Here is a 24,596-nt window from a genome sequence, read left to right as displayed (position 1 = left end):
GAGAGGACATTATTAAATGTGCATTCAAAACCTTGTCTGACAAATTAGATCTATTCTAACAAATTGGCCTCCGAGATATTCATGAGGGATTAGTGCCTTTTCTTGCCTTTTTCTTTTCAATGTGCAGATTTTAGGCTATTAGCTAGTCACCCTGCAAAAGAGGCATGGTGACTGTATCTCAGTGTATAGTCGGTGAAGAACGGCTTGGTCTGGAGTCGTAATTCTCTAGCACAATGTCGATCCACTGAGTTGCCCCCATTTCTCTCTGCTCAGCTGGACCACGGGTTTACCATCAAGAGATCAGGGTCTTTGGACTACTACCAACAACCAGGAATGTATTGGATAAGGTATGAGATGGTGCAGCTCAACAGTCAGTGTTTCCATGGCAACGTGCTGGCAGTCTCCATTAACCAGTTCCTTCAGTGGATAAACATGCTTTTGATTTGTTATCCAGTCCATATGCTGCTTTATCGGTTTCATTTTAATCTTGATTGAGATGCCACACCCCCTCATTCCTTTTTTTCACCCATTATTCACACTGACATTTGCCAGCTTTCTTTCCATTGCACATGCTCAGTATCAATTTTCCTTACAGTTAAAAGGACAGTATATTTAGCATTAATGCCAAAGCCTTTTCCTGATGTTGCTAATTAAAACCATGATTTCTGGTGCTCTTCTGTCCTGTAACAAATGGAAGAACAATGGCGCCTCAGTGTGCGTTCTATAGAAGTATATACTGTCATTTTAAAGTCATCAAGCCCGACCTTGACCTTACTAGATGGATGAAACAATGCATTTACACGTTAGCAGTAGAAACTCCTCCAAGTACAATGAGCTATAGAATGCATTGTGTGTGTTGGTAAGCTTGTGTTTTCAAATTCTCCACCTTCTTGTTTTGTTTCATTTTCGTTTTATTGTTCCCTCTCTCCCCCTGGAAATCCCTTTATGTACTAGCTATTGCATGAATTTATTTTTCAATATTTTGTAACTGTCAGATTACTTAGCTGGCTTATCTGCAGAAGCAAAAGGGACTGTGTATGGGAGGTATTGATTTTTCTTTTTTTTTTTTTTGAAACTGGGTTCAGAATTCTCTCCCAATCATTTTCTATTCTAGTCAACTGCCCTGGCATTTCCTTCAAGGGGCATTGTTTGTGTCTCTTTAAGTTATCCACAGGCAGGATGGTTTCTGATGATTTGAAAATTTTACTGTGAGAAGTCCCAGGGAACTTTTCTCCTCCATCTTAATGTTTCTGAAATGATCTCCTGATAAAGCTCCACATCTTTGTGTTTGCAAAGAAAGACTCCCGTGGTTTTTGTATTTGTTTCCCCCAAATGATGGAGCCCACGTGCAGTAATGTAGTGGCTACCTGATGTTTTTCATGGATTAGACTACTAAATTTTACAGAAAGAGAAATATATATGTGCGTGTGTTTATATATGTGTGTATATACGCACACACACATATAATATATAATTTTAACCCCCAATTAATTATTCCTGATTTTTGTTTCTACACTCAAAGGACTTAAGGAAGCAGTAAAGGGCACACTTTGACAAACCATCCAGTATACTAAAACCATGATAATTCCCAAATCTGTTTAAAGCAAGAAAACGCCTAAACGTAAATGAAATGTTTCACCATCAGTTTTACACAGAGCCCGTTTGTATCTTCTAGATTGATAAGCATGCCAGAGTTGCAACACAACCTTTTTCTTTACTTAAGTAAAATAACTTTATAGGTATAGCAAGAACTCTGTTTTATTTTTAACCTTAGGTATAGCAAGAACTCTGTTTTATTTTTAACCTTTCGGGGTGGGGATTAATCACGATTTGCCTTTATGCAGACTCTTTTTTGACGTTTTAACATAGAAAAGGGTCCCTCCGACTTTTACTTTTTATTGAGAGATAACTGCATTCAGAAGGGTGCAGATACCACAAATGCACATTCCAGTGAATTCCCAAAAACAGGACCCAGATTGGGCACAGAGCCTTTCTAGCACCTCCAGAGATCCCCACCCGCCCCCCCCCCATCACGGCCCTCCCAGGAGGGTCACATAGCCCCGAGGGTAAACACTGACCCGGACCAGGACTCTATCCACATTAATTAGCTTTGCCTGGTTGTGTACTTTATATAAATCGAATCACACCATGCTCTGCCCTTATTTTTTTAATTGTATGCCTCCTAACCTCAGGCATAGTAGCCAAATACATATGAGTAAAGTTGATCTACAACTAAAAATATGCATCAGCTATGTCTAATTACAGTTGTACATGTTTGTGTAATAAAAATGGCACATACAAATATCGAATTTCAAAACGAAAACGCTAGAAAATGATGTTGTTAAATGTGAGGGAGTAAGAGTGGGAGCAAAATGCCAAGTAAACACAATAATTAATAAATGTAGCCGAGTATAAAAAGGCCATTTGACTAAGATCCTAGTGATGGTTCCCATCAGCAGACGAAATGACACATCCCTGAATAATGGGCAGGAGCAGATGGGAGATAATCTCTTTTTTCTTCCACACATAAACTGCTCTGTTTTCCAGCTGGGGGCAGTAACAACAATGTTTATAGTTAATGCTGTAGTAAACAGCACACCCAGTATGTAAAGTTAAATTGGAGAAACGATGCTAAAAACTCATCGGCATATATGCTTAATTAGGAAGTTTTATAATGCCATTTAGCCTCAGAACGAACACACTCTCCTCACTGATTGCAAATGCTTCCCTTTCATCTCCAAGGAAGTGGGAGCATTTGTCTAACCACGGTGGCAGCCAACTTGCAACATAAACAATCATTACAGGCAAACATCCCCGCTCCCAATTGTTGTGTTTACAAGTGCTCATGGCTGTTTTTGCTACTCTGAGCAGAACACTTGGGAGTCCCGGTTCCTTTTTGTAAAGCAGCTCACATCAGGGCATAGGCTGGAAAAAAGCATCTCTTCGGGGTGCCCAGAATTGTCATGTCCCTCTTAATAGGCTTTTTGGTGATGGTGGAGAAAGGGTGGGTATCCATTTTCCTCTTTCTCCTTCGTTCTCTTGCCTCTGGACAGAGAGCTGCTGCTTCCAAGCTATAGCCAAGGGAGCAGCACCGTGCTTGGCCTGTTTTTCCAGGAGACCTTGCTCCTGTCACCTTGAGTCCAGAGGGGACCCTGCCCCAGGAATGAGCTGCCTGGGCCATTCTACTCCCTCCTGGCCTTCCTGCAGGCAGCTGGAAAACATTTACATCTCATTACATTCCCCCCACCCCTGTCCTGAAGATGCGTCCTGATCCAAAGGGGCTGTGGTCACACGTATTTTGTGCCTCTCTCTAGTGAAGGTGTCACTGTGGCAGGTGTGGCCAACAGCACATGGAGAAGAATCCTGCATCTTCTACAGCGGCCAGAATGGGGTAACCCAATTAAATAAAACAAATATCAAAACAAGACAGAAGCTAAAAATGCTAAATGAGATAAAACGCAGAGGTGAGCTAGGACAAAAGGGTGGTTGAATTCCCAGGCATGATGTGACTCAAATGTGCATATTGGATTCAAGCACCGTCCTGAAACAGTGAGTAATGAGGCAGAGCGGTAGCAGCCGTGCGCAGTCTTTGCAAGGCTATTAAACGCTGTCATGCTCGGCTGTTAAAAGGAATGGGGTCAGTTAAATGCATCTTGCTTGGTGTGAGTTTAAAAGAGGAGTTCCCACGAAAGCCAGGGAGGAACCCCAGCGTGGTGTCAGGAAGGCTCCCAGGCTAGCCTCAGTCAGCAGCCAAACGCCCATAGCCAGTTGCATGCCTTGCAGGCTGTTTCACTGCACGTGGCCTTGGCCTTGCTCCGCCATTGAGAAAGCACTCCCCAGAAGTGAGCGTCAGAGCACTGCCAGAAGGACGAGCAGATGCCCCTGTTCCAGCAAGGGATTAACCACCCAACTCCACGCCTGACCCGAGACTCCCTCTGTAACAGAGTGTAACACTTAGAGAAGGCAGAGGTTTAAACTTCAGAACCCACCCACACTGTGATTACAGAGAAAAGGATCAGGCAAGTAGGAGGTATGGGTTTGCAGCCTTGATGTTAAAAAGTGAAGCCAAGAGGCTCAAAAGATGGGCAATGCCTTGCCTGCCGTTTCACGAATGGTATTGAGAGAAGCCTGGGAAGAGTGAGACGTCTGCGTCCTTTCCCCGAGTCAAACAGGTGGCTCACTGTTGGAGAGTTCCATCCTTAAGAGAGGATGCCAGCCACATCTGTCTGTCTTTTAAAAATGTCACTTTCTTGTTATTGAAATGAGCAGTGGCCGTGGCATTCCAAGACCTGCTGATTGGCTCTGAACCGAAGTGAGATTTTATACCTCTCCTGACATCCTCAATGATTCGGTATTGATCGGAAATTTGGTGGTATCCTATTTATTTTTGACCTTGCTTAGGAATCTCTTTTCCTCTTTTTGATTTAAAGGAAAAAAAAAAAATATCTGCCCTCATCTGTGTATTTATTCATGCCATACTTTGACTCCGAACGTTCCCCAGTGATGGTCACTGATATACTACAGATTTTATTAGGTGTATGCATGTAGGAAAGGGTAGTCATGAGGAACTTAATCATAAGTATTGACAGACTGTTATTTATCCAGAAAGAGTGTAAATGTCGACCTGCTGAAGTTAGATGATTCTCGAATCCGTGTCAGCCACATGATACTTAAATCAGAAAGTCTTAGAAAGTGAAGTGAAATGAAGTAGGGCCAAGATTGGCAGCACAGCACGAGGAGAGTAGGCGACTTTGCTGTCAGGAAGCCCAGGTTCCTGTCCAGGAAGCCCATGGTTCTTCCCACCATGTGACCTTAGGCAAGTTACATGGTTTTCTCTGATTCTCCCTTTCCTCATCTATATGCACGAGAAGAGTATTACTGACCTCCCAAATCTGTGGTGAGAATTAAATGAGCTGCCTGTGCCAACGAGCTTTCACTCCAGCCCAAAGGAGGCGCTCAGAAAAGATGGCTTCCCTCACAGGGTCTCCCTCACTTCCATGAGAAAACCAGCCACTCCTCACAGCAGACAGATTTTCCTGAGCAAGCGGATCTTACTGCAGGTAGAAGCATTTGTGATGAAACTTGAACATGAACTTCTTGATGCTCTGATTGGGAGAAACTGCTGTGTAACTTACAGGATTCATGAGGATTTGTGGCATTAATTTTACTTAAGGTAGTCTCTTCCAAAAATCCTAGGGAAGTATAAGTTTTAAATGTAACCTTCTAGGGAGGAGATTGGCAAACTATAGTCAATGGGCCAAGTCGAGCCCGCTGCCTGTTTTTGTGAAGAAAATTTTATTGGGACACAGCCACACTCATTCATTTATAAATTGCCTAAGGCTGTTTTTCCCAGACAGTGGCAGAGTTGAGCAGTTGGGTTAAAGAATTGTATGTCCTGCAAAGGCTAGAGTATTAACTGTTTGGCCTTCCCAGAAAAAAAATTTTGACTCCTATTCTAGGGAGAAAATGTTTCCAAGTTAAAAGGTACCATCTGGTGGGCTTGTTGAAATCTGTATCTACCATTTACTGGAATGCCTGGCACATAGGGCACTCTCAATAAATGTCTGTTAAATTAATGAATAAACAGTTCAACTGTATAATCAAGGGACCATTAGTATAGAAGAACCTTAATTTTGAGGATAAACGTGTTTTTGAGGATAAACATGTTTTTGAAGGATTTGGAGTAAAGTATGGACAATCAAATTACATAGGACATGCTCTAGGACAGTATTCCATTTATAGCAGCTTGGGAGTAAGACTTTCAGTAAAGCTAAAAAGTTTTTTGTAAAAAAGGAATTACCCATAACTTACCTGCTTTAGTAAATTCTAAATTTTCATAGATTTCCATCAGATTAGTTATGGTTGTGGTTGTGCTTTAGTTTACTAGGATGATGAAGGAAAACCAAGATGGCAGCTCAGTTTAGCTTCCATTATGAAAAAATCAAGTCTGTAGGGCAGAGGAAGCACATGAATTTTATCCTCTAGAAGGCTGAGCTCAGTAAATGTCTCTAATTTTAACCCTCTGGTGGGAGGCCATCAGAAACCCATTGTAGAGAGCAAGAACAATTTGGGATTCTATTAAGAACAGAGCAGCAGGAGGAGCCTGTGTTTAAGAAGATGGTGGAGAACGGCGGCCGCTCTGTCCCAGAAAGTAAGGAATAACCTTTTAAGAGAGACACCTAGAAAGTAGCTTGGAAGCTGACTAGGTTTCATTCCACGAGATGTCCTTCTTCCATTTTAACATTATTAAACATTATTAAACATTATTAACATTATTAAAGCGAAACAAAACAATCATAACAAGCATGAAAGTAAGCCAAATAAAATGAGGAGGGTGGATATCTCAATTGATTCAGCAGTTTAATTTTACTAGCAGGCAAAACATTTCCAGAGTGGCAAACAACTCGTAACTCAGTCCTTACAGAGTGAGGGCGAGCAAGGGGAAGGGTTCCCTAGATTAATGCCCCAACAGCTGTATCCTCAGTTCCGTCTCCTTGGTGGTATGAATAATGGATGGGCTAAAAGGCAAAATGCGCAGTAATGTTCTTTTATTAATGAAATGAAGACTACTTGTGATGGCCAGCAATAAATTAAGAAAAGCAAAAATGGAAAAGCAGTCAATGTTTGCCTCAGAAAAATGCAGTTACTTAAAAGCAATAATTACGGCCATGACAGAAGACATTGCCTCACAACCTAAATGAGGTGCATCTCTTGCAAGCCCTGTGCGTACATTGCAAAACAGAATTATTTTTGATCCACAGACTGCAAGGCCTATTGTTTGCCAAGAGAGGAATGTAATCCATTATGTAGACTGATGGCGATATTAAGCATATTCATAGTATTTCGGAGGTGAAAGTTTCCCTAGGGATCACGCACTGTACTTGGCCTTTAGTCTACGGACCAGGGAACTGGGGCTTAGTGTGCTTGAGAAACATGTCCAAGGACACATCATCAGCTGAGCTAGGACAAAAAGCTAGTTCTCCTGACTTACCCTACTGCTGCTTCCAAGGGGATTAAGCCAACGCCAACCAGACGAGACAAACACAGCAGACGTGGAGGTGTTGCAGGCGGGCAGAAACAAAGCTGATGTTCTCGTTCATATTCTTGATTCATTCCTGACTTTCCTCCCGCATGCTCTGTTTTTCCCCTTCAACATCGCATAGATATGTAGATGGATATGTCCTCCATATTTATGCTGGTTTCCAAATGTAACATCAGAGATAAAGATTTAAAATATCTAAGTACCCTGTGGAGGATAGTATCGTTTCATGGTAATACAAGAGGCTACTGACCGATTTCATTAGATGTCTCTATTGTCGGAATGTATTTCCTCAGTATTAGGCAAGGGCTGTCTTTCATTCCTGCATGCCTGTTATCACGTCAGGCACCAAAACCTGATGGTTATTAATTTCTCTTAAGATTTCCAACTATTGCGTGTGCAGCCACCTGAGTTGCCAAAGTAACCGGCATGATTTTACCATTCCTCAGTTTTCACACTTGATCTACAGCTCCTAAGAACACTGTGAGAACCAAGGGCTTACAGTCTCAGGTAGGGATATACAGTTTCTTCTGTGTAGGACAGGTTTATATTAGTTCCTCCTTACCATTTTATTTGGTCAACTATTCGTACTGATTTCCAGGATCCCCCAGTACACAATTATTTAGCTGTAACTCAGTACATAGGATAGTCGTCCTTATTGGGTATGTATTTTATGTAACTAGATTAGAGCTACATATTTGGTTCCTACTGGTCAACTCCAGAATCTCAAGAGATTTCTTGCTCACCTCTAACCTGTGGTAATTAGCACCAAAATGTGATAATGCAGGTTTCAGATTCTCTTGCGAGTTCTTAACAAAGTGATAACTTACTGAGAAAAACACTTGGGAATTCTGTTGCAAGTCCATTCATGTCAGCTCTAACAAACCTACAAACCATGAGCAAAATAAACTAATAAAATAATGAATCTGTTAGGAAGTCTTAAGTTTTAATGGAACATCGAGGCTCTACCTGAGGACGACCTTCCCTTATAGAGATAGGCAGTAGGAAGAAGAGACCCCATTTTCTTGATACTGGGAATTTTGGTAATTGATAAAGAGGACAGCAGACTTTCAGAAAAGATTGAAAGAGCCCAGAATTTAAATTTGTAAGGCAGCACTTCAGAGGAGAAATGATGTTTGGAATGCTTTTTTAGGGGGAAATAAAAATGATCAGTTGGGAAAAAAAAAAAAAAATATATATATATATATATTTATAGCAGTACCTTTTTAAAAATTATGGAATAGCACATTGTTCTATTTCCTTGCTGAATTCATCTGTCCTGAACTACAAATGGGGACTACAGAATTCAAGTGTAAAATTGGAACTGTACATACTCTAGAAGCAAGTTCATTTTATAGCCACAATTAAAATTTTTAAAATGTGGTATATGACAGTGCTTACTGTGCTGAGAATTTCACGATAAATGGTTATTGAATAGATAAATATATAAGAGGATATTATGGAATGCAACCATTTGATCATATATATCATATCCTTAAATATTGACTTGTGATCCCTTTAAGTTCTTACTTTTTTTGGTATTATACAGTTGCTTTGGATTCTGTTTTTGGTTTTTTTTTTTTTGTTATTCAGAAGCACATCTGAAAAAGTTTAATCCTGTATTAAGTAAGAAATGTTTAATATGTCTCTAATACTTGTGCCGTAGTCTGCTAGGCATTCTGGAAAATGCAAAGAAGTTTCAGATTCTGCCATCGAGGAGCTTCATGGGGGTGGGGTGCATATTCACAGAAAGTTAAGTAGGAGGCAAATGTGCAAAAAGTACCAAAAGTTTGGTCAAGATAATACTTGCCTGAGAAATTTAGAAAGAGAAAGTGTGATGCAGGAGGTGAAATTTGATCAAATATTGGAACATAGATAGATTTGAGTGGATGGGAAGGAGGAGAAGTAATTTCAGATAGGTGAGCACCTTGAACCAAGATGTAGGGTGAGAAGGATTGAAGTGTGCTCAGAGACACATCAGTTAAGACTTTTTTGATTGCAGGTGACAAACACCCAAACCAAACTGGCCTAGGCAAAAAAGAAATTTATTATTTCATCTAATCTGGAAGGTCCAGGGTGGGTCTGGCTTCAGGGACGGATGGATTCAGCACGAAGTCAGGGCCCGGTTATTTTCCATCTCTCCACTCTGCCTCCCAATGTTGGCTTTAGTCTGGAGCTTCACATGTTACAAGGATGTGGGAAGCAATGCCAAGCTTACTATCCTTCAAAAATGGGGATTCATTATAAAAGTGAGATCCTGGTGAAAATCTCCTTGTATCCTATTAACTGGGTTTGATGCCCATCCTGAACCAGTTGTGGGTATCGGGGAATGCAGTAAGCTCACGCTTGCTCCTGTCCTGAGCCCATCCCATCCTTGCCTCATTCTCAAAGATGAGACTATGGTCATCTTCACCGGAACCACACAGTACAGGAATGGGGCATGTCCAAAGGGAAAGTGAGGTATGGTTAACTGTAACCGGAGTGGATGGGTGCCGTGTAAGAAAACCAAGTGTCCGCTAATGGAGGACAAGTCTGTAGGTCATTTTGAGTAATTACAAGAACAAGACACTGGAAGTTCTTCCTGTGAGCACATAGTGGATATTAGGACAAGGTGTTGGGCTTTACGAGGAATTGTAAATAAATTGGACCTGGGGATAATTGACCTGTCAGCTGTGTGCAGGATGAACTGGGGGTTGGGTGCTCAAGAGGGAAATAATGTGACCTCTGTGGTACTTCCCCATATTTCAAAAGCTGCCATGTTTGCAGAGTATTTGTTGTGTGCTGTGAACTATGGAGAACACAGAGGGGATGCCCAAGACTCGATCCTGCCCCTCAAAGAGTCTACAGTGTGGCAGAGAAGACAGTGAATTGGGGGCAGTTGTGGTGCAGGCAGGGTGCACAGGGGTAGCAAAACTGGGTTTCGTGGAGCACAGAGAAGGAAGACATTCTTAAAGTGAACCACAGTCATGGAGCTGAAAGCCGAGTGAGCAGGAACCCAGGGAAGAGAGGCCTATAAACAGGGACCCCCTCTGGAGCCTCTTTGAAAGCAAGTTGTTTGGGACTTCAGTCATTAGTTGTGTAGCCTTTGCGAATATTAGGAGGACATGGGTGGGTAGGAATCTGCCTCTCTGTCATCAGACTTGGGCCTCCCTTGGAGTTAGCAGACCCAGAATGGGATTATACATGCAGTGGACCCTGGCTTGATCTCCCTGAAAGAGAGGGGTTCTCAGGCCATCGGCATGGGAAAGCCCTGGTCTTTGGGCATTCGATGCTGCCTGTGGCCAGTGTCTTCTCCCCAGCTCACTCTGGTTGGAACAAAGGAGTGAGCTACTGGCATGTGGTAGCTGCATTTTATTGTTTCAGTAGACGTCAGAGTAAATGGGGAAAAAATTCTCAGGCCTTCTGCAGGAGGAGAACTGAGTTCTCTTCCTGATGAGCAGTGCTATTCGGGCAAGTCTCTCCACATGCCTGGGCCTAAGTTTCCCTGTTTATAAAGACAGAGCATTGGACAAAAAATGCTTGATAAATTCTGTTACAATTCTAAGAGTCTATAAATCCAACTGAAACAACCGTCACACCCTTATATTCCATGACATAGGATCATGACATGATCTATTTCCAAAAATAACTGCTCTGAAATTACTGTTTAGTGGCACAGTTGAAAGTGAGGGAGATTGGAGCACCAGGGTTCACCCACTGCGGCGGCGAACATTTAGAAAGCTGCTAACTAGAGGAAGTGCCAGGAGTGGTGAGAACTGACTGGTCCAAGGGGTCAGGGCAAGTGTTGTTCAAGAAGAAGGACGAGTCAGGGAGAGAATGTGGTTGCCCTTAAGAGGATCTGGAGAAATAGAAGTGAAAAGCAGGGGAATGGAACCACCCAAGCATGGACTCAGCATTGAGGGCCACCAGCCCCCGCATTAGCTGTCTTGCAGAATTTATGGGGAAATGGCCCATTTCAGTGGCTGCAGCCAAGAGCATGACTTGAAGGGATTGCGAAGATTATGAGGAGATGCAGTAAACATGGAGAAAGTGCCAACGAGAGGAAGGAGGGAGAGAGGGTGCGCTAAGTTCTGATGTGAGCTTTGTTTTGAATGTTTTCCTCTGACCTGCAGTTATTTAATTTTAAAACTGTCTCTTCCATCCAACTATGAAGGGGGAAAAAAACAAAAAACAAACAACAACCAAGGCCTTCCATTTCTGAGCATCTCAGCCATTTAAAAAGCATTTGCACATCCATGTTTACCTGCAGCAACTCGAGGACAGCGGGAAGGGATTATTCCTGTTCCTTATTTAACTGAGAACCGAGTAAATAGTTCCCATAGCCAGTGATGGACAGAGCAGAGTCACAATTCCTGATGACAATCTGGGTGTGCTTTTTTTCCCCACATCGGAAAGCCTCAGTCCACTACTTAGTATTGCGTCCAATGCCAATGACTTTTTTTTTCCTCAAGAAGGTAGAAATAGAAATATTTTTTATGACCAAGAGGAGAGTTTATATTACTCTTGGATTAACTACAGAATGGTTTTTATGTAAGTCAGACTAAATAGACGTCTGTCTTTTTACAAACATTCAACTCTACGCGCACAGAACATTTTCAGTTTGCTTTGAAAGCAAAATACCATGTGTCGTAACTTTACAATGTTTTAAATAAAGTTAGGAATTTGGGTTTATGATGCTGAAAATACCATAAAATCAGAGGGTAGAAGACCAGGAACTGTGTGTGTGTGTGTGTGTGTCCTTAAAAAAATTCTGCAAGTGGAAGAATCAAAGGTAGACATTTCCACAAGCCGGTTATTGAATCATTGTATTAACAATCTAGTGAAACGAGAAGTAAATTATTAAAGTTTATCTTCCTCGCTGATTTGTAACGCTGTTCTTCAGTCTGTGGATAGTTTTTAAAGCAGAGCAGTTCACCCTAACAAAGCCATTTACTGTACTGGTCCTATACTCTGGCACTCTTTTTCTCTTTATTACTTCATTTTGGAACTTTGATTGCCCCATTTTAGATCTAAGATTGCTCTAATGCTATACTGCAATTGTATGAGGGGCTTGGTTTTCACTTTGTTCTCAGAACCAGGCTGGCTATAAATTTATCTCTGTTCTTTGAAGAAGCTAACAGTAAATTTTCAAGAGGAAAAATGGTGGTATATATCCCTACAGAGGAAAAGTAATCTCTTAAAAGCAGAATAACCTCCAGGCTACATCCTTTTAAAGAGAGACTTTCAAACAAGGACGCCTTCAACTTTTATATGTGTTCTATATTTTTCTTCAGGCTTTGTACCTACTCTTCGCTCTGTGTAAGGTTTCTCCGTAATGACCCCGTTCCTCCCCACACCCATTAAATCTGTAATGAAGTCATGCCGTTCCCAATTCTGATGTCATAATAACTTCCAGAGCCACGGCTGGGTAGCACATCCTGGAGATGATCTGAGGTTTCATCGGGAAAAGAGGCAGAGAGACCCCGGAGTTGGAATACCCACATAATTGAATCTCTGTTTCATAAATTACCACATACTACAATGAAAATGAACTTTGTAAAGTTAAATCCAGGAGAGGCTTTCCGTTTGGTTTACTTGCAGTCAAAGCAGTCTCCAATTTCAGGGCACTGGTTCCATTCAAGTTACAGCAGTCCTTCCCAGAGATGTGGCCACCCTCCCTCATCAACAGATAATAAGATCATTTCAAATGAGGAGGTGCTAAAAGAACGGGATGAGCTTGTGGCTCTGTTTCCATGTCTGACGACTTCATCACCTCTCATCTTTATTGTACAGCCCCCTGGAGCTGGATGTTGATGAATGAGGCACGCCTGGCGTCCTCACGTGTCAGACACACGGCCCTGGGGCTCCTGTTCACCGGGGGCTCTCTAGCTCGCCTGGGAGCGACCGAGGGGAATAGATGTGGAGCTTGGGGAAGGCCAGGGAGGGCTGGGGAGAGGTTGAACCCATCACATCATCCATCCTGCCTGTGTCTCCTGAGGTCATGACCAGGTGCTCCTAAGAGCTGCCCTGGGAGGGAGCAGAGAGCTCCGCAACTGTGGTGACTGTTGTCAACACAAGTGAGCCAGAAATGGACAGTTCAGTTGGCCAGCCTATGTTTCAGACCTCAGAAAGTTCCCGAAAGTGTTTCTTTCGCCATTTCCTTCAGCCTAATTGTCCTCTTTCTCATTTTATGCCCCTGCTAGACCACCGCTCTTGATAAGGAGAGGCAGGTTTTCCGACGAAGACGCAACCAGGATGTGAGGAGCCGGTACAAGGCCCAGCCAGCTCCGCCTGAACTCAACTCGGAATCAGAAGACTACTCCCCGAGCTCATCCGAGACTGTTCGCTCCCCAAACTCGCCCTTTTAATAAGACCCTTTTACTCGAAGTCCTAGCTTAACCCTTTGAGACTCTGAGGTTGTTTTCCAAATTTATGTGAAAAGTTTCATCTGATCTATCTAGCACTCAGTGCTTGAAAGGCAGAACAGAAAGTGTGTTTTCTGGTATCTTTGTAGTGATTTCTCTTTGCTGAACGAGATGACCACATGGTGTTTGCGAAGATGGCAACTTGCTGCTAGTAGGGTCCTCAAAGGGTTAAGGCTAATTTGCAACTTTTTTAAACATAGAAGCAATGAATGTGTTCGTCAGTCAAACTAGGATCTGCAGTATTGTAATATCGCACGTTAACCCTCTGAGTGCATAGGATTTTATGGAGAACCCCTGGGGAATTTTTCAGGCCTTTGGATGTATGCACACACGCTTCTTGATTTTGCTGCAGATCAAGGATGTTCTTAGATGCTGAGATGTCCAGACAAGAAGGACATCTAGAACGATAGCTTGCTTGTCGTTTTTTTTGTGGGTTTAGAATATAGCGGGCTTATAACTTAGACATAAGACCTCTCTTTCTTCTTCACAATCCCATTTTGAAAGGGACTTTTTTCACTAGAGGTATGACTGTCCGCGGCCGCAAGTCCTGCATCCCTAGTGGAGGCGATTGGGTCTGTGGCCGACAGCCTGACCCAGGAAAGAGCTGGCGCCCCCTCCCCCACATCGCCTCCACATGAAGATGGGCTGACGACGCCCCAGAAATGCTGCTTCCACATCAGTTGCTGCTAGTGACAGCGCAGACCCTCGGAAGTCACCATACTTTGTCTTGTGCACATGGTGAGTGAGGGTCTGCCTGCTCAGTATGAGACATCTATAGAAAACAACAACAACAACAACAACAACAACTGGGGGAAAAGAGCAATAAATTGCCAGGTGCTCTATAGGGCTGGGATTTCAAACAGAAAGAGGAAACAAGATCCTGTTCCTTTTCTCACCTGCTTTTTGTGCACTGCAGTCTTCAGCGTGAAATCCATATAGAGTACAGAGGGGTGCTGGGGCACAGGGAACTAGAGGCAGGTGCTTTGCAAGGTGGCCAAGGAGAAAGCGCAAGGGAAGGCACACTCCAGAATGTTCTAAAATTGGGTTTTAAGGAAATAAATCATTGGTAAGAGAATTACATGTGCACCTTTAGATTACTTATGTACAACCTCCCAGGAAGAACAGGATGGAAGACCTAGAAGATGCCCCTGAGAATAAAACTTCTGTTCCCTAAGATGACCTTTTGATACGACTGCCTTTAGCTGTCCAGAGAGACACGTTGTTTTTCTCCCTTTGGGCCAAGTCCTGTCTGAGACCCGTGTTTTCACTCCTGTTACCAAACCTTTCTGCCTAGTCCTGAATCCCCAGTGAATCTCTTCTGGAATGTGTCCCATTTCAGAAAGAGGGCCTGTCGCCTCCAGTGTGTCCTGCGGGGCTTAGAGAAGAGGCTGGTCATGGCGTCTTGGAGGCAAGGTCCGACTCAAATGTCCTGCTAAGGTTTGCTCAGTTCTCTGACCCAGGAGACAACCAGTGAGTGATGTCTCATGAAATTTGCATCTGGACAGCCGAACAGCACTCACTGTTTCTGTTTTAAATATACTTAGGTATCTGACAGTCTTCAAATTTGTATAGTCAGGTCTTTATTTTTGAATACACATTGGTCTTTAATCACTGTTTTTCACTCTTCAACTCATAAACTTTGGTCTCTATCAATATACATTTTAAAATCCCAACATCTCATGGCTTTTGCAACAGAGTTTCCCTGGTTTTTGTTTTTTTGTGTGTGTTTTTTTTTGCTCTTCCGCATTTTGGTTTGTCCTTTTGGTCTGTGTTGTCCTGACATGTAAACAGTAGATCATTTATTGAGAGGTTTCCTCGTTTCAGAGAGTTCTGTAATGGTAGCACATAACATCATGAAGTAGCACAAATCAGCTGGGTTTTTTGGCGGGAGGGGGAGGGCAGAACACCAAGAAGGTGGTTGGTGTGTAGGTAGATTTCATGTTGGTAAAACACCTTGAACCAGTCAGAAATTACTGCTTTCTCTAGAACTACGAAGCAAAGCACTGTTCTAAGACTAAGGAGTGGCTCTGTCGCTTGGCCTCAACTTTAAATGTGTGTCTACAAAGAATCCTATGGGCAGAGACCTACCTGCCAGTAGCTTGTCACTTTCCTTTCTTTTCGCCGAATTACTGTCTTTCCTGTGGGCATTACGTACATTGCTACAGCATCTATGTACCGAACTTCTAGTGCATGGCTCAGGCCTTTTTCCATCCGAGTCTAGGGGGACCGTGGACCCTGTAAAGCTGGGGAGTGTTTCCCAGCATACCGCAGAGGGGATCCCAGCGTATCGTATCGCTGTAGAATTTGAGTGATCTGTGCTGAATAAACAGTGGAATGTGACCTGTCAAGTAGAAATATTGAGTAATCAGATGGAATGCAATCTTCAGCATGAAGCTGTTGAGATTCTGAATGTCAGAGATGTACTCAGAGGGTTAACAGACAAGCACAAGGCATGCTGATTACATTGGTGTATCCAGACTGCTCTGCTTTTTAGCCAGTGCTTTCTAATTTTTTTCACAACATTCTTGGGATAGTTCAAGTTTGAAATAATTAAGTGGTGGTGTTCTTTAAGGAATTTCTATAACCAAATTGATCTTATTTTTTATTTCACTTTATCATAGAATAAATTATGTACCATTATGGCAGTGTATCTCTGTAATTATCGATTTCATCATTGCCACAGTATTTCCATATTTTTTTTTCTAAGTATTTAATATAGCTCTTATGGTGGTGGCCTGGTGATGGGGACTGTCTTTCCTTTATTGATACGACCAACCAGATGGTATTTTCAAGGGAATTTTTAGATTCATCATTTCAGTTGGATAGTAGACTTACTAAAGAAGAACTCCTTTATGACTTGCATCGTGTAAATCATCTCTGTAGATGAGAACTGTTCTTATTGATGAACACATTTTTTTCTCAAGATTGTAGCAGAAATCATTTTCTTCGTCATAATCGATGAATATGTGATTTGCTCCACATCATTAGAAGGAAAACTAAGGTTTCAGTCACTGAAAATGTTTTTACCGTATCCCTCATCTAACTTACACGTGGTGCATATAAAAATAAGCAGAGAAAACAAAATACAAATAAACTGCTGAAAACACTTGGTGTTTTGTATTCAGTGAGCCCCTCCTGCAACGCTCAGCACCCTCATGGGTGGTGGTTAACAGGCCCGTCAGATATTGTTGAAAGAAAGCAATATATCCATGAATGAAGGCTAAAATTGCAATCCTTTACCCTTTGAGGCATATTTCAGTTGGAAAAAAAAAAAAAGAAGAGAAGAAAAATTGGTTTAGCTTAGAGGGTCATGGAGCTACGGTATGACCAAGGTCCGTGCACATTAAATCACCATTGTTTGCCGGCCAACGGCGCCCATTAGACAGCTCTGTTCCCTGCGCTGAGGTGCGATTGTGCTTGAGGGACAGCTTTCCTAATGTTATTGTGTTGCCTGCCAGCCCTTCTCAGGGTAAGGATCTGTCAGCATTTCCATGATAAACTTCTGTTTTCAAAGGTTTTTAATTTGACCATAAAAAGGTGCCCCGGGCTGAAGTTTGCTATATAGGGTCTGTACCAAAGAGTGTGAAGGTTCACTTCCTTCTCTTTTCTGCCCAATTCTCCCTAGAAAAGGGCAGCAGCACAACAAATTTGGTGTGTCCCCTTCTTCACTGTAATTGCGGAACTGTGGAAAACACCAAGATCCAAGGTGGTAGTTTCAGTGTGATGATTCATTTGGATGTGGGTTTGAAAAAAAACATGAGTGAGTCACCTGGCGTATACTGTAGATAGCATATCTTTTCTATAATTTGTAAATTGTTAATTTTTTAAACTGCTACATGATTTTTTCTTTTCTTTTTCTTTTCTTTTCTTTTCTTTTTTTTTTTTTTTTGTCCAAAGATCTTTAAGAAACTTGAAGTTGGTCATTTCAAAGGTTAGCCTTTCCTGCGTGTTGTCTGCCATTTCCATTAGGAGCTTGGGAAAAATCCTCTCAGACTGACCCTTACTTTGCATGTGGTGATAGAGGGTCAGATAAACGCTTCTTTTGGAGATACGGATTTCTTTATTTAATTATCAAGTTTCAGGAAGCCATTCATGTCTGTTGGGAAAAATGGTGATTAAAAGCACTTCCAAAACTAACATTTTTGTCAATTCAGATGTGAAAAGAGCATAAATTATCACACTTTACATGTTTTCTTTTGTTTGTTTAAAGGCAAATAAATCAAGAAAACTTGAAGACACTAAACATTTGATTACTCCAAATGTGCTTTAAAATTGGCTCAATGGTGCTTATACATAAAACAGTAACAAATGGGGTTCCTAGGACTGTCAGAAGGAATCTTTAATTTGTGTGTAATTACATACTGAGGAGGAGGTGCTTTTAACCCCGTCTTTTATTTTTTAATCATCTCAAATATGCAACCATCCATCCAGTAACATTAAGGGTCGTAAACTGGTGGGAAACAGGAAATTCAATGTAGAGGCTTAGAATGCCTCTGGTTAGGGTGGGCTTTTCTCCCCCCTTCGGTTTTGATGTTATTGTTGATGGGCGTCAACACTGAAGCTGCCGTGATCATTTTTCAGTGATTGAGCTTTTAACTGGCAGGTGTTTTGATCATGAGGTTTGCAGTATCTTGCCCTTGGAGACAAGTGAGAAACCTAGATTCCTTCTTTTTCCCTAAAGGAAGAGCGATCTCTATAATTAAACTATACCTGTAAATTGCCTCAACGTTCTTTTTTGGTCAACCGAAATGAGACCCTTAATGTTGCTTAAATGTAAAATTGTATATTTTTGTCTGTGATATACTTTATTAATTTAAAGTAAATAATAGTTCTAAAAGCCTTCACCGTCGGTATTAAGAGAATGTAGGATTTTAAAAGTGATGATAAAGATGCTATAATGTCAATTCATTCCAGTCCAATCAAATGTGGTAAGAAAAAGACCTTAAATATTTCTCTAGGGACAATTTCTCACTTGCCATTGACATTAATCTTCGATGTATGCTCAGAAAAAATAAAAAGAAATTGAAACTGGTCCAAGGTTAGAGTCATATTCTTGATAACTATTTTTTTTATTTTATTAGGAAATTAATAATAGCCTTTTTCATTCTGGCTGAAAGAAAATTATTAAAGGATTAGTTGAGTGTGAAATTAAATAGTATTTTGCTCATGCATACTAAAAAGATGGGCTAGGTACTTGATGCGTTTAAACAAGTTTCTGAAAGGTTTCAATTTGGTGCGAGGGAAAAAAATTCAATGTTTCCTTTGAAAATACTGAATTTATCAATGGCTGCTTGGATCAGATGGCATAGGTTAATCTTTGATTTTCAGAATCTTAATGAAGTAACTTTCAAACAATTTGTATCCACTATTAAAGCTGGAATGAGATCCAATTTTTTCCCCTAATCTCTCAGTTTAAGCTAATAAATGTAGGTTAATGTGGAATGAAATCATCTGTGATATATTATGTTTATTTATCAACTGAGCTTTTTTGATGTTGCCTGTTTTTATGTAAAACATGTTCTTAAAGTTAATAAAATAATAGTACTTGGTGTATGAACTACTATGTAATACCCTAGCCGCAGCGTCCACTCCTCGATTCCCTTTGCCATAATGGAAGAAAATTTCATTTTAGTTCAATTCATAATTGACACATTCAGTCCACGAAGGAATAACCCAGCTGTGTTCTTGGGGGGGCATTCTCTCTAAGCAAGGCTTTAAAAATTAGTCATGCGGTCAGAGTGTAGCTTTCCCACATGTCCCCCACAGCAGAGTGTATATTTCATGGGCATAATTCAAAAACAACTATTTCAAAAATGTCCCTTTTCATATATTACCTTCCTGCCTGGGCCAGTGACTTGGATAAACACAAAGAAATCAAATACCACTCAGCCCTGTTTTATCCTTCAGCCTATGTGCACAAGTCTCCAGAGAAGAGTGTTGTTTTATCCACTAACCTGTAATTAGCTGCCATTTTGATAGCAGTTCCCCATTAGGCCTTCCACGTGCAATATTGACCTTCAAGAAAACTGCAAAACTGTACAGTGGGATCAAGTTCTTTCCTGCGTTAGGTTTTCGATGCCGGGCGACTGAAGAGTCCACCGGCCACCGCGCCTGCGGGTTCCCTGGTGTCCTGTGAAGGCGCCAGGACCTCTCTGAGCGCTCGTAACGTTTGCCGTCACCTTCCCTGCCGTCCGCAGGCTGCCAGGGGGGCTACTGTTGTTTCCCTTTTGTTCCTCTGGGTCCTTCCGGGGCTCTTTGGACACTGCGGTGAAACAACAGCTAAAGTGATTGCTTCCTCAGGACCATTACCTTGTTTTATGAGGCTGGCAGCCCCGCCAAAAACCTGCCATCAGAAAAATGGGCCGCCAATGCGGAAGCCTCAAACAGCAGCAACTCAGGGACTGGAGATGAGAAAGCGGCCACAGGAGGAAACTGGGAAACGAAGGCCTCCCACGACCCCACAAGGGATTGGGAGGTGGGGAGGGGGGGGCTTCTGTTCAGATAAGGAGATTGATGCAAACGGAGATAAAGGCCTAACAAGAAACGGGGAAGGAAGCACCCTGAGACATGTCTTCTAACATCTCTTTACACAGAAGAAAAGCTTTGCTGTATCTTAGAAGGTAGCTGGCTCCGCCAGCCCCGGGAGGAGCAGGGAGGGAAGACGAGGAACCCCGCCCAGCCAGCTGGACCAGCCAAATCCACGCTGGCCATCGGCGCTGTGACAGATGTCCCTGCCAGCTTGCCTGCACATCCAAATCATTCATTCAAATGTGTCTTGAGTAAGTGCCAACGACATGGAAGGCACTTCATCTGGGCTTAGGAAAGAAAAGGGAAACTCTGCAGCCCGTTTTTGTTTTTACTATGGATCAGAAGACTTCAAAGGCGAGAAAATATCTCCAGCTGGAAGGGTGGCCATTCATCCTGAGGCTCCTGGTCCAGAGGTCAGATAACGTAGACGGGCACACCCACCCACGTCCAGTGAGACCTTGTGTTCACGGCAACTTGGATTTTCTCACTTGAAGATGTGTGTTTACCATCTGCCCGTTCACGGGGGCACACACGTGGTACTCTTGGCTTTGCTCCTGGCCCCTGAGGTAGAGGGCCTCCCAGAGTCCTCTCTGTCATCTGTAATTAGCATGTGATTTTAAACCCTGTCCTGGACTAATACTGAACTGTGTCCATTTATGCAACAAGCGTTGTCAAGGACCGACTGCGAGTGGTATGTTGTGGGGGCTAAGAGGAGTAAGTCACAATTCCTGTTCTTAAGACTCTCAGGTCTAGTGAGAAATCTTCTACTTTGGATGTCCCTGGATGGGGGAGACTGATTTATCACCCACAGATGGTGGAATACTCATTTGTCAGGGGCACAGTGTCCCCACCGGCCACGACTGGCCCTCTCAGCATGTGTAGACTGGGGCTGTCTGCAAGCCAACCGTCAGCCACATGCAAATACATTCGTGGCCCGCTCTATTATGATTCATATGTCACCCTTAGAAAAAGCTAGAAGGAGGGGGAAAAGGAGGGGAGAGAGAAGAGAGGGAACGAGGGAGGGAAGAAAGGAGGACCTGAAGGCTGTTGAGATCAAAGGTGCCTCAGTCTTACCACCTGGTGTCTTATCTGGAGAGTTTAAAAGGAAAAAATAATATATTAATGGCTCACAGTGTGCTCCTTGAAACCAGTCTCAGGAGATGATCTGTGGGAATCACAGAACATACCTTGGCAACATAGCTTTTTTCTCTTCCACATTCTTTAGCCAAGTGAATGGTCCCCTGTGATAGGGTGAGTAATAGTAAGATCTCATCAATGGCACCATCCCTGCATTTCTGTAGAGACAGGAGGTGGGGTATTTCCCAAGAATGTTCTAAGTCCCATCCTGTGCTGTCCATTCTTTCCTTGACTTCCAAGATCCCCTTGGAGGACCCATTCCTCCCCACCTGGAAGAATGGTTTCTGAACCTCCATAACTAACGGAAATTTCAGCCTGAGGGATCGCTCTCCCCCATCTGCCATTAAGAGCAAGTCATCTCCCATCTCCAGCAAGTTCTTATCAGATCAATCCCTCTGTTGGATCCTAGTTCACAAAGTAAAACCCGTCACTACTGTCTCTGCCATGCTGGAGGTCCTGGGTAGGAAAGAAGGAAATAGAGAGGTACCATCCAGAACAATCAGGGCTGTGATAAAGAAAAACACAGGATGCTTTGGGAGCATCTGTGATGGCAGAATTCAGAGGAGGCTTCCTGGAGAGGACGCCCCTGTTGAGGGCCTGAAGCGTAAGTGGGAGTCAGCCAAGAGAAGGAGAAAGATACTCCAAGCCATGAGAACATACACAGAGAACACAGAGGAGCTCAGAATTGGTAAGACAGAGGCCTAGAGTCTGCCCAGTGAGGCCGGGGTACAGCCCAGGGATCCGGGTCTCTGGACCTGCAGCTGTCGTGCCAGAGGACAGGCAGGGGGACTGACACATTCCCTCATCGTGTGTGCTAGGTGAACTGAAAAATGAAACAGGTCCCAATGCAGGTCCCCACGACTTGGCTAAGGAGGAAGTAGGACAGGGCAAACGGCCCTTGAGGGCATTAAAGACACTTTCATAAATAATATGGACCCAAATCACCCCCCGTCAACAACAATAGCAGAGGGCTACCTCCCTTTGCCAGCAAAAGAGCTGGTCACACATTAATCCTGTCCTATAAGGAATAGGATCTCCACCTCACAAAGCTTATTAGCTCATTGCTCACAGGGCAAAATCATTTTTCTCTCCTATGTTGCTCACTTCTGAAAAAGAAAAGAAAAGAAAAGAGAAATTCACTGACCCTGAAAATAGCACTCTCTCTCCTTCTTCCTGGACAAATCCACGTTGTCACCTCTCCCTACAGCAGGGTGATAATTAGTGTTCCACCCAAGAGAGGTCTCGTTATTCCATCAGAATTACCTATTAATTTGCTGGATTTTTCTGATTAAGTAGTGAACTTGTCACTGCCGGCACGTGGTTCAGAATGTGAAACACTCTTTCATTTTCAACAGGTGAATCAAGGCCCTAAACAACCCGGACATTTTCAATTTCCTCTCTCGACATGGTTCCCATTGTTCTCACCATTGTGGACGGTCCGTTTTTTAATAACATTTTCCAAACCCTCTGGTCCCCTGCCGAGTAAAGCATTTTTGCTTCATCAATAGCTTCTGTTGTTTCTACTTTCCTTATAGAGGAGGGTTAATGGTTTACAAGGTTTCTTAAATTGGAAGACTGAAAATTTTCTGCTCAGGTCGGGAGGGGAGCCTCATTTGCACACTTGTACCCTCTGATTTGCTCAAGGAACTTCTCCTTCCTTGTGGGTTTGTGGGTTCTTCTGACTTGCCCATACCTGGGAGTGCTCTTCTGCAAAAAGGTTGGCAGGTTACATGTGCCTTAATATTGTTGCTTCTCACCAAAGGAAGCTTCTCACCTTCCTCTCTCAACATGCTTGCACTGAAATATCTGATGAAAATACACCACGGTGGAGAGCAGGAAGGAGGCAGATATCACCTAGACAGCCTGAGTCTCTAGAATGCCCAGAGCTGCGTTCATAAAAATGGGAAAGTGAAGATCCATGGCCTGGGGAACCAAGTCACTGGAGGATAATTGCTGCTGAGCCTCGGACCTCGTTAGCATCAGCTGAGCAGAGACTCTTGGGCTTGCTCTGAACTGGAGCCCTGTGGGCTGCGCTGGTGCTTACAGGAGCAGGGGATGCCCTTGGGCCCAAGGGGTCACTCCTGTGAGTCACTCAGGATTATCCTACTCAGCTCCAGCCCCAACCTGGAAGCAGGGCTTGCTTTCACGGATACGAGGCAGGCCAGGGTTCATGGGGCCAAGCAAGGCCTCCTGCCACAGGCTATGCCCCCTCCCAGTGCCCTGCTTCTCTAGTCAGTGTTTTAGCCAAAACAGCCATGCAAGCCCCGATGTGACATAGCTTCCTCCTGCTCTCTCCTCCCCTAGGGGCCCATCTGCCCCCGAAATCCATGTGGCTCCCCACCCCCATCCCCATAAACGCACATGGTTTCCACTTCTCCTTAACGTGGTCCTCAACCCAGACTGGCCTCTGGGCAACTCTGGCCTTGGCTTCCACCATGCCTCTGACAGTCTGGAGACTTGGGAATCATTTCCAAGGTTAGCTTTCACGAGGGAGGCCGTGTGCCCCAATAAGAGAAACAGGTACCATGTCGAGGTAGTCAAAAGCACAGTTGGTGGGGAGGCTCTCTGCTGTTTCCTGCCCGGCGGGGCACGAATATGTCCTGAGAAATGTCCCAACTACAGCCACTCATCACGAACCCCGTGTGAGCCAGGGAACCTGTGACAAAGGGGTGGAGCGTTCCCGTTCTGAAGTCTGTCGTGCCAGCATTGAGGTTTAGAGCGCCCCGCTTCTGAGTGGCTGGAGTTAGCCGGATCATCTCCCTGCTCCGCGGGCTCAGGGGTGCGGGGGCCATTACTAGAGTCCCCAGGGGTGCTGTGAACGAGTTCTCCTTAAAGTAGGTGTATGTGTGTGCATGGGAGGTGTATAGGGTGTATGTGCATGGTGTGTGTGTGTGTGTGGTGTGTACGTGGTATATGTGCGTATGGGGTGTGTGTGCACATGTGTGCATGTGTGTGTGGTGTCTGTGTATGCCTGTACGCATGCATGTGTTTATGTGTGTGGTGTATGTTATATATATGTGAATGCACATCAGTGGCGGGTGTGTATTTGTGTGGTGTAGGTGGTGCATATATGTATAGGGGTGTACATGTGTATGGCATATATGTATATGTGTGTGTATATGTATGCAGTGTGTATGTATGTGCTATGTGGGGTATATATGTGTATATATGTATGGTGTATATGTATATGTGTGTGGTATATGTGATATATATTTATGTATATGGTTGCATAGGTGTGTGGTGTATAATATATGTATATGCGTGTGGTATATGTGATATATATGTATATGGTTGCATAGGTGTGTGGCGTATATATATGTATATGCGTGTGGTATATGTGATATATATATGATGTACATATACACATATATATGTGGTATATGTGATATGTATATGGTTGCATATGTGTGTGGTATATGTATGTATGTGTGCAGGTTGTGTGGTGTTTGTATAAGTGGGTGGTACGTGTTGTGTATATATGTCCGTAT

At 43.1% G+C, this 24,596-nt stretch overlaps 1 protein-coding gene across 4 annotated transcripts in view; it reads left to right on the top strand.

The window, feature by feature from the left end:
* The window catches only part of DCLK1 (doublecortin like kinase 1), a 342,607-nt gene extending 328,361 nt beyond the window's left edge, over nucleotides 1-14,246 (top strand). For 2 of the 4 annotated variants that reach the window (XM_032880062.1, XM_032880061.1), the window contains exons 17-18: nucleotides 274-347; nucleotides 13,222-14,246. In XM_032880062.1, coding sequence (XP_032735953.1) covers nucleotides 274-347; nucleotides 13,222-13,279 — 132 coding nt within the window. In that variant the 3' untranslated portion in view covers nucleotides 13,280-14,246. The remainder of the gene's footprint in view (nucleotides 1-273; nucleotides 348-13,221) is intronic. The other 2 variants (XM_032880060.1, XM_032880059.1) reach the window with 1 other exon arrangement.
* The last annotated feature ends 10,350 nt before the right edge of the window (nucleotides 14,247-24,596 follow it).

The sequence above is a fragment of the Lontra canadensis genome, unplaced genomic scaffold, assembly GCF_010015895.1.
Source record: "Lontra canadensis isolate GAN:19392208 unplaced genomic scaffold, GSC_riverotter_1.0 scaffold67, whole genome shotgun sequence".
Taxonomy (NCBI): Eukaryota; Metazoa; Chordata; class Mammalia; order Carnivora; family Mustelidae; genus Lontra; species Lontra canadensis.
The sequence above is the reverse complement of the archived record's forward strand: the minus strand, read 5'-3'. Positions and strand labels throughout refer to the sequence as shown.